The sequence below is a fragment of the Babylonia areolata genome, chromosome 1 (genome assembly GCF_041734735.1).
Source record: "Babylonia areolata isolate BAREFJ2019XMU chromosome 1, ASM4173473v1, whole genome shotgun sequence".
NCBI lineage: Eukaryota > Metazoa > Mollusca > Gastropoda > Neogastropoda > Buccinidae > Babylonia > Babylonia areolata.
This window is the reverse complement of record NC_134876.1, coordinates 17,373,769-17,383,768: the sequence shown is the minus strand read 5'-3', so window position 1 is coordinate 17,383,768 and position 10,000 is coordinate 17,373,769. Positions and strand designations below refer to the sequence as shown.

Sequence of the window (10,000 nt, the reverse complement as noted above, 5' to 3'; positions counted from 1 at the left end):
CTATTATCATAATTCATCAGATCATTGTCGCAAAGGTTTTCCACAACAAGGCATATTAATAACATACAAACAAACAAATAAACAAAATAACAACCAAAAAACAAAGATAGGAATTAAACAACACAACACAAAAAAACACAAAAAAGATAACCCGACACAATCAACAAATAAAGCCAGTGCTCTGTGTTTTTCACCCTCTTCTTCTTCTTCTTCGTTCGTGGGCTGCAACTCCCACGTTCACTCGTATACATGTACACGAATGAGCTTCTACGCGTATGACCGTTTTTACCCCGCCATGTAAGCAGCCATACTCCGTTTTCGGGGGTGTGCATACTGGGTTTGTTCTTGTTTCCATAACCCACCGAACACTGACATGGATTACAAGATCTTTAACGTGCGTATTTGATCTCGTGCTTGCGTATACACACGAAGGGGGTTCAGACACTAGCAGGTCTGCTCATATGTTGACCTGGGAGATCGGAAAATCTCCACCCCTTACCCACCAGGCGCCATTACCGAGATTCGAACCCGGGACCCTCAGATTGAAAGTCCAATGCTTTAACCATTCGGCTATTGCGCCCTTCTTTTACCCTGTTCGATTCCATTGTTCCAGAGGAAGTCTAGATACAGAAGTCGGCTATACAAAACTGTGGCCTGCGACGAACTTTACAGGAACCTGTCCACGTCTCACACCATGTGTCTGAGGGATGTCGGGAAATCAGTCCGCCTGTCTCGGACACTGAAGGACGCCATTTTGAATCAACACAATCTGTACAGGTCACGTGTTTCGCCCACTGCCTCCAACATGCAAGTCATGGTACGTTTGTTCTGTATTGTCCATGTGTTCTGTGTGGCTTGTTCGGGATTAAAAAGGCTATGCCAGTCTTGAATAAAAGCTTATTTGTGCTTGCACATTTCTTCTTCCTTTGCTGCTGTGTGCACATGTCAGATGATCGGTTAAGGACAGACCCGGCGCTTCCTTTTTTGAGGAAGTGTCTGGGTTTGTTCCAATGTAAGCCTTTCATGTTCCTGTGTGCTAGCTGAATCAGTAGCGTAAGCAGCACTGACTTGAAGTTGCGTACCTTGTGAATGGAGAGAGTTACCGCTCTTTACTATTTGTTAAATTAATCATGGTACGTTAGTTTCGTATTTTGTTTGTTTGTTTGGTTGTTTCTTTTCTTGGATGTAGTATGATTTTTACCACCCGCCCCACCTTCTAAATTCTTGGTTATCAATTTAAAGCGAGGTAAGCGTTCGAACAGACAATTCATTACAGAGTATTGTTTTCAACAGTTCAGCCGGCGTACCATTTTTAAAGAATAATGGAGAAACAGCCTTAGTTTCTCAAAGAAGCGTCACTGCGTTCGGCCAAATCCATATACGTTACACCACATCTGCTAGGCAGGTGGCTGACCTGCAGCATGATCTAACGCACTAGTCACTCCATGCATATAATTTGTGTACCTATTAGAGTGGGTTTCTTCTGAAGAATTTTGCCACAGGACAACACTTTTGTTGCAGTGGGTTCTTTTTCAATGCGCCAAGAGTGTGCTGCACACGGGTCCTCGGTTTATCGTCTCACCCGAATAACTTTGACCCTCAGTTTGATTTCCCAGCCAAACGTGGGAGAAAAGGCGAGAGCGTGATTTCATTGATTCCAGCCCAAACCCTGACGGTCACTGTATTGGCAGATAAACGTCTTAACCACCTTGCTCCTACACAGAAACACACATAGGTTCACAACAACGGGATCTGTCACAATCAAAGCCTCACCACTGAAGTCATCATTATGTGCGAACATTGTACAGCACTGTCATCCACTCACACTAATAATGTTAATGAAAGATGCAGTTAATTCGTTTACTTACAATGTAAAACTCTCTCATGAACCAAGATTGGAATTAAAAAATCAATCACGCAGGAAAGAAAGGGTCAAAATCCCGGTGCATGTATAATTCCAAATGCGTTGGAAAATACAGGACCCCAACCAACAAAAACAATGCTATGCTTGAATCTCACTGCGGTTGTGGTGTCCAAGCTATGATTAAAAATTAATACATGCTCTCTTAGAACATGCACAAAATGATATATGATTGTAAACATCGACACAGGGAGATCTCTCTCTCTCTCTCAATCTCTCTCTCTCTGTGTCTCTGTCTGTCTGTCTGTCTGCGTGTCTCGGTCTGCCTGTTTGTCTCTCCCACACTCATCAAAACATTAAGACAGCGATCAACTCTGATGTCTTGAGATACTGAACCAATTTTATTTCTTGATGACATGACCGCTAATTACTTGGCTTCTGTTGTTGTTGTTGTTGTTGCTTGTTTGTTATAATGATAATAATATGATAATGTGTTTGCACTCCTTCGTGAGGGGCAATGGCCTATAGATATATACTGAAATAATATATATATATATATATATATTCGTGTCCGTATCCCACACCCTGTTTTCTGCGGACAGGTGTGGGACGATTCCTTGGCAGAGATAGCGGCCAAGTGGGGCAGACAGTGTCGCCGTGGACACGACAAGAAGGAGGATAGAGTCTCTCCTGGTCAGTGTCAGGTCCATGTTGGTGTGATTGTCGTCATTTTTCAACATGCTTATGTTTTGTTTTTGGGTGGGTTTTTTTGTGTGTGACACAGCGGTAGGTAGATGGGGAAGGAGCTTCAGTGGCAGAGCAGTAGGTGGAATAGGAGACGTCGAGATTTTAAAAAAAATATATATAAACAAAAAATTCGACTTGTTTGTGTGTGTGTGTGTGTGTGTGTGTGTGTGTGTGTGTGTGTGTGTGTGTGTGTGTGTGCTTGTTTTTCTCTTAAATTTCGAATAGAAGAATTTGGCTAAAAGATCGAGTGAGGAAGCGTGTGAACGACACACACACACACACACACACACACACACACACACACACACACACATATATATATATATATATATATGTATATATATATATATATATAATATAGAGAGAGAGAGAGAGAGAGAGAGAGAGAGTAGCCGTTTTCGTGATTCTGTGTTTTTTTTTTGTTGTTGTTGTTGTTTTTTTGTTGTTGTTTTTTTTTTTTTGTGTGTGTGTGTGTGTGTGTGTGTGTTGTTGTTGTTGTTGTTGTTGTTGTTTTGTTATGTGTTTTTTTGTCATAGCTGTTTATTTGTCTTTTTTTTCTTTGTTTCTTGTGGGGTTTTTTCTCCTTTAATTTGACAGGCAGATATACAGACATGGGTATAAACAGAGACATTAAAATGAGCTATCCCCCCCCCCCCCCCACTAAATTTCTACCTAGCCTTAGAAATGATAGTTGTCAGATCTGTATTTGAGGCGGCTGTAAGTTGCATCCCACGAAGAAGAAGAAGAAGATCTTGAGCCTTGTAAATGGAATGGTACCACTCTGTATTATTCAATAACCATTTTATTCTCTTAGCCTCATTGTCAGCCGTCTTTGACACGATAGACCATTCAATCCTTCTTTCCCGTCTTCATTTTACATTTGGTATCAACGGCACTGTTCTAAACTGGTTCAAATCTTATCTCACTGATCGATTCCAGTCTGTCATTGTTGATCATTTCCAATCTGAACCCGTTAAAATCGAACATGGAGTCCCACAGGGATCTGTTTTAGGCCCAATGCTCTTCACACTGTACACTGCTCCTCTCGCTGAAATTATCAACCGCCATAATATCAGTCACCATTCTTATGCTGATGACACTCAACTCCAGAAGAGTGATACCCCTGAAAAATTGTTGTCGCTCTTGCAAGAAACATCAAACTGCTTCCTGGACATTCCAAACTGGACGACTCGAAATAATTTACAATTGAACGCGGGCAAAACTGAAGCAATGATTATAGGAACTAAACAAAAACTGTCTTCCATCACAATTGACACAATCAAACTTGGCAGTACATCCATCCCTCTTTCCACGTCAGTCAGGAACCTCGGTGTTGTCCTTGACAATACACTGTCCATGCAAAAATTTATCAGTTAGACATGTCAGTCCTGCTACTGTCAACTGCGGCGCATCAGTGCCGTCCGGAAATATCTGTCCACTGACGCAACATCTAGACTTGTCGTTTCTCTCATTCTCTCTCGCCTTGACTACTGCAGCTCTGTATTGTCTGGTTTGCCTGCTTCATGCATTCAGTCCCTTCAGCGCATACAAAACTCTGCTGCCCGACTCGTCCTCAGAAAGAAAAGATCTGAGCACATCACTCCTCTTTTGCAACATCTCCACTGGCTCCCTGTCTCATAAAATAAAGTACAAGATCAGCGATCTATGTTATAGATGTATTCACAAAACTGCCCCTTCCTATCTCTGCGGCTGCCTTCACCTCTACACTCCATCTCGCTCACTACGATCGGCTTCGGATCCACTCTGGTGACGCAAACCCAGATTCAAACACTCGACTGTTGACCGCCGTTCTTTCTATGTCTCTGGACTTTGCGATTGGAATTAACTTCCTCTTTCGCTTCGTCAGGTCTCCACACTCAGCTCTTTCAAGTCTGGCCTCAAAACCCACCTCTTCCCAAAATAGCCTCCCTTGCCTGCCCTTCCTTGTCTTTAGTTTCTACAGTTTTAGAGTTATGCATGCGTGTGAATTACTGGTGCGAAAGCGCTTTGATTTGTCTCTGCACAAGATTCAGCGCTATATAAATACCATTATTATTATTATTGTTTTTTTCGTTATTTTGTTGGTTTCCCCGCGTCACGCTAAATCCCTTGTGGTTGCCTGGCTCAACATGAGCAGACCTACCCGGGGTGTACATTGGGCAGAACGCGGCTTACGGGTACCGGAACTGGCAGACAGCCATAGAGGCTTGGCATGACGAGGTGTCGGACTTCAAGTTTGGCCAGGGCTCCCTCACAGGGGAGGTGGTGGGACACTACACACAGGTCTGTTCGTTTCTGATGTTACGATGTTTGATGAGTATGTTGAGTGTTGTGTTGTGCTGTGTTGTGTTGTGTTGTGTTGTGGTGTGTGTGTGTGTGTGTGTGTGTGTGTGTGTGTGTGTGCGTGCGTGTGCGTGTGTGTGTGTGTGTGTGTGTGTGTGTGTGTGTGTGTGAGTGAGATACTGTTAGAGTGTTTGGATGGGCGTCTGTAGCTTATGCATGTAATTTGTTGTTAGATGGTTTCAATGCGTACTTTACGAAGCGTTTTTGTTATTGTTGTTGTTTTTAGTGTGTTTTTTTTACATTGTAGAGCGAAGTTGACAATGTCTGATATGGAAAGACACTACATGAGTCATTATTATCATCACTGAAAATAATATTAGAAATATACTGTTTTATCGTTGTTGTTTTTTTGTCTTTGATTAACCTACGGTTCCTTATGGGCCACAAAGCATTACAGAAAACAGCACAGCTAGATTTATCATAAAACGAGTATCAAAGGTAAAATAAATATCAATATTATTTCATATTTCATGAAAATGTCCTACACAGCACTGTCAGTTTTGACGAATTTGCTTTATCTTGATTAATAGTAGCCCTTTGCATGCGGAAAACAAGTTACAAAAGATAAATACAGACTTTGGACATAAATATATTTCGGGTTGAAATCTTTTATGAATATTAGAAAAATTGTGGCTCGCCATGAAAAATGAAATTCATCTCCAACAGTATTCATATTGCATTTTCTACATATACGGTTTTCTTTTTGAATTTCATTTGACCGCCCTGTTCCGACTGGTATACAATGATTATAACATATGAATCATGATGGTAGTATGTTGCAATGGGCGACTGGCCAGCATATATTTCTCTCTTAAAATCTTTATTTCATAGTAATTACAAATAAAATAAACATTTTTCACTTTGATGCAATGATTCCACCCAGAGTCTTTGCAAAATTATCCTTCATAGTAGTAATGATATTGTGACATAATCAATTCAAAAGCGACTGTGATTCCCAAATGTAAGCAAATCCAGTGTGAATTCAAATTTCGGTGAATATTGTTCACCCATTCCGATTTAACCCTAACCCATAACCCTAATAAACAGCTTCTGTATACAAATAATACAACAAAATATACATATCTAAAGACAACATATTAACCCCTTCTGTTTACAAATGATACAATAAAATACACATCTCTGTAGACAACAAATAAACACCTTCTGTATAGAAATGATACAATAAAATATACATCTCTGGAGACAACAAATAAACACCTTATGTATAGAAATGATACAATAAAATATACATCTCTGGTGACAACAAATAAACCCCCTTTCTATACAAATGAGACAATAAAATACACATATCTAAAGACAACAAATAAACCCTTTATGAATACAAATGACACAATAAAATACACATATCTAAAGACAACAAATAAACCGCATCTGTATACAAATGATACAATATAAAGTACATCTGTAAAGACAGCAAACAAACCCTTTATGTATACAAACGATACAACAGGTTACACATCTCTGAACACACACACACACACACACACACACACACACACACACACACACACACACACACACACACATTGTTCTGACCCATCACTGGGCAACACCCTGTGCTGTGTGTCCACAGCTGGTGGCCTGGAGGTCAGCACGGGTGGGGTGTGGTCAGGCCGACTGTCCCAGCAGTCCCTACAGGAGACACTTCGTCTGTAATTACGCTCAGGGGTCAGAGTTATCGTCGTCGTCGTCGTCGTCGTCGTTAACATGATCGTGTTTATCAATTAGCATCATCTTCTTCATCATCATCACCATCACTGCTACCATCGCGACCATCATCATCTCCACCACCACCATCACCATCAACGCCACCTTCATCGTCATAGTCATCGTCGTCATCATCATCATCTACTTCTTCTTCGTCGTTGTCGTCGTCATCATCGTCAGCATCGCTTTCAATTCATCATCATCATCATCATCATCATCATCATCATCTTCTTCTTCTTCTTTTTAGTCTTCGTCGTCGTCGTCATCATCAGCATCGCTTTCAATTCATCATGATCATCATCATCATCAACCCCTGTCACCATCATCATCATCACCATGATCACCTTAACTATTACCACCACCACCACCACAAACTCCACCACTCATCATCACCACTATCATCATCATCATCATCCTGCTACCACAATTGAAATTCTTAGTTAACACATCTGCATTATTTACTAAGTGAAGTGATTACTTGTCAGAAAAACTTGTTACACTCAGTTGGCATTGACTTTTTCCAAGTTTCGTATCGTATATTTGAAGTGTAATGTTGCAGTCTTTTTCAATTGTCACGATAGTTTGTGATCATCATCATCATACTGTCAATTTCTTTCATGGAAAGAGCGTCATACACTTTCAATTTTTGGCGAGGAAAGAGGTCATTTGTTTGTAACACGTACTTCCGGATTAGTGTTATGTCATGTTAATTGTCCGTTTGTTTAACACATTTTTGGGGTTTGTTTGTAATGTAATCAACTTTTGTTAAAAAAATGTAGCGTGGCATTTCTACCCCCTCTTCCCCCCTCCCACACTCCCTCTGTCTGCAGACAGGTGAACGATGACCCCAAAACACCGTACAGACAGGGCGACAGGTGTGCGGACTGTCTGGATAGGTGTGACGAAAAGGGCAACATGTGTGGTGAGATCGTCCGTCACCTCTCTGTTGCGGTGTCTTCTTTCTCTTCCTCCTCCTCCTCTCCTCCTCCTCTCTCCTCCTATTCTTCTTCTTCTTCTTCTTCTTCTCCTCCTTCTTCTTCTTTTCCTCCTCCTCCTCTTCTTCTTCTTTTCTCCTCCTCTTCTTCTTCTTCTCCTCCTCCTCCTCTTCTTCTTCTTTTCTCCTCCTCTTCTTCTTCTTCTTCCTCCTCCTCCTATTCTTCTTCTTCTTTCCTCCTTCTTCTTCTTTCCTCCTCCTCCTCTTCTTCTTCTTTTCTCCTCCTCTTCTTCTTCTTCTTCCTCCTCCTCCTCTTCTTCTTCTTTTCTCCTCCTCTTCTTCTTCTTCTTCCTCCTCCTCCTCTTCTTCTTCTTCTTCCTCCTCCTCCTATTCTTCTTCTTCTTCTTTTCCTCCTTCTTCTTCTTTTCCTCCTCCTCCTCTTCTTCTTCTTTTCTCCTCCTCTTCTTCTTCTTTTCCTCCTCCTCCTCTTCTTCTTCTTTTCTCCTCCTCTTCTTCTTCTTTTCCTCCTCCTCCTCTTCTTCTTCTTCCTCCTCCTCCTCTTCTTCTTGTTCTTCTCCACTTCTTGTTCTTCTTGTTCTTGTTCTTCCCCCTCTTCTTCTTCTCCTCCTCCTCCTCCTTCTTCTTCATCTTCTTCTTCTCCTCCTCCTCTTCTTCTTCCTCCTGGTTTTGTGACAGTGAAAGAGAAACAGACCAACTGGCAGCCACATACGCAGACAGACTGACAGACAGATATAAAGGCAGCCAGTCACTTAGTCAGACAGACAGACAAAGAGAGAATGAGAGAGAATGATGTAGATCACACACACACACACACACACACACACACACACACGCGCGCGCACGCACGCACGCACGCACACACACACACACACACACACACACACATATATATATATATATATATATATATACAATATATATACAGAGACAGCATATATATGTCACTGGAACCCCCCCCCTGCCCCCCCCACCCCCCCGGGCCCCCACCGATCCCCTCCCATTATGTCCACACAGATTGTGGGGGGAAAGTGTGTTTCAACGGGGGCAAGATCAACCTCGACACCTGTAAGTGCAAGTGCCCAGACATCTACACCGGCGACGTCTGCCAAACGTGTGAGCTATCACGTCCACTCTTTGAATTATCAGTGCTGCTCTTTCGAATGAATAGTCAAGCTTTTGAATGACTGTTGTGGGTCCCTACTTGCCTTTCTCTATGTCTGCTTGTCTGTTGTTTCGCTTAGTGCTATTGTTTGGATATGATATTGGACACAACTCTTGCTTACGAAGTCCTTGTTGAAATGTACTGCATTGAAAGTAGATGTCTCAGCGAAAAGAACACACACACACACACACACACACACACGCACGCACGCACGCACGCACGCACGCACGCACGCACACTCACACACACACACACACACAAGAACGATCACATGAATACACACATGGATGCACGCACGCACGCACACACTACCGTTCCTGTGTTCGGAACCGTATAAGGGAAAGAAGTCTCTGTAGTTTTCACGTGTGGTAAATCGCAGTTTTCTCCCCTGTTCTGCTCGAGGACACAAAACGAGCTGTGCGTAACTATCTTTACCAGTCTATGGCAATAAACGCATGCTGTGGACTATTACCAGCCTCTGTCTTACGATCGCAAAACAATGGAATAACAATCTACGTTGGCTGCTTGAGCTATATGGATTTTTAGGTTTCCAACACACTATTTTCGCCTCGACAAATGGGCATTGCGACTACTATTACTTGGGTCTATAGTCCTTTAGATATATAAGATTATGTGCAATATATACTCCCTCACCTGTCAACGGCCAGGGGTTGGGGGTAGGGGGTGAGACATACAATTCTTATATATGTAAAGGTCTATGGACCAAAGCCTGCTGACAACGTACCCCCAAATCAACAACAACTTTTTTTTAAATATAATATATATATGATAGTCAGTCGTGTCCGACTATGACCATCAGAACAGCAGAGGAGGCAACTGCTGTTCCGACTATTTGGGCTAGAATTTGGAGAGTGGAGATTGTCTTGCCCAAGTACATCCACACTCTCTCGGCCAAGAGGGTTTTAGGACAGTCGGCGTTGGGATGGTTCCCAAAGGCCAACTAGCCCACAAGGCTTTAACACTAAGAGCCAGCGCAATTTTTTTCTCCTAGTTTGAGAGTCATAGTCCTTCACAAAAGACTAAGCTGTAAACGGTTTCCCATTGACTGGAGAAACCATTGATAACACAGCTCTCACTTTGCTGTTGGCTCAGATGTAAACTACGTCAGTCTGTGATATAAGTCGAGTGTTGGGCCAACAACAACTACAACCCCGAAAGAAACTAATCACAAATATCAACCCAC

At 42.2% G+C, this 10,000-nt stretch overlaps 1 protein-coding gene across 1 annotated transcript in view; it reads left to right on the top strand.

Moving 5' to 3' along the window:
- Window positions 1-628: 628 nt before the first annotated feature.
- Window positions 629-10,000, top strand: part of LOC143294728 (uncharacterized) — a 19,986-nt gene continuing 10,614 nt past the window's right edge. The window contains exons 1-6 of the mRNA XM_076606179.1: window positions 629-817; window positions 2,464-2,554; window positions 4,746-4,891; window positions 6,546-6,640; window positions 7,510-7,601; window positions 8,649-8,747. Coding sequence (XP_076462294.1) covers window positions 695-817; window positions 2,464-2,554; window positions 4,746-4,891; window positions 6,546-6,640; window positions 7,510-7,601; window positions 8,649-8,747 — 646 coding nt within the window. The 5' untranslated portion in view covers window positions 629-694. The remainder of the gene's footprint in view (window positions 818-2,463; window positions 2,555-4,745; window positions 4,892-6,545; window positions 6,641-7,509; window positions 7,602-8,648; window positions 8,748-10,000) is intronic.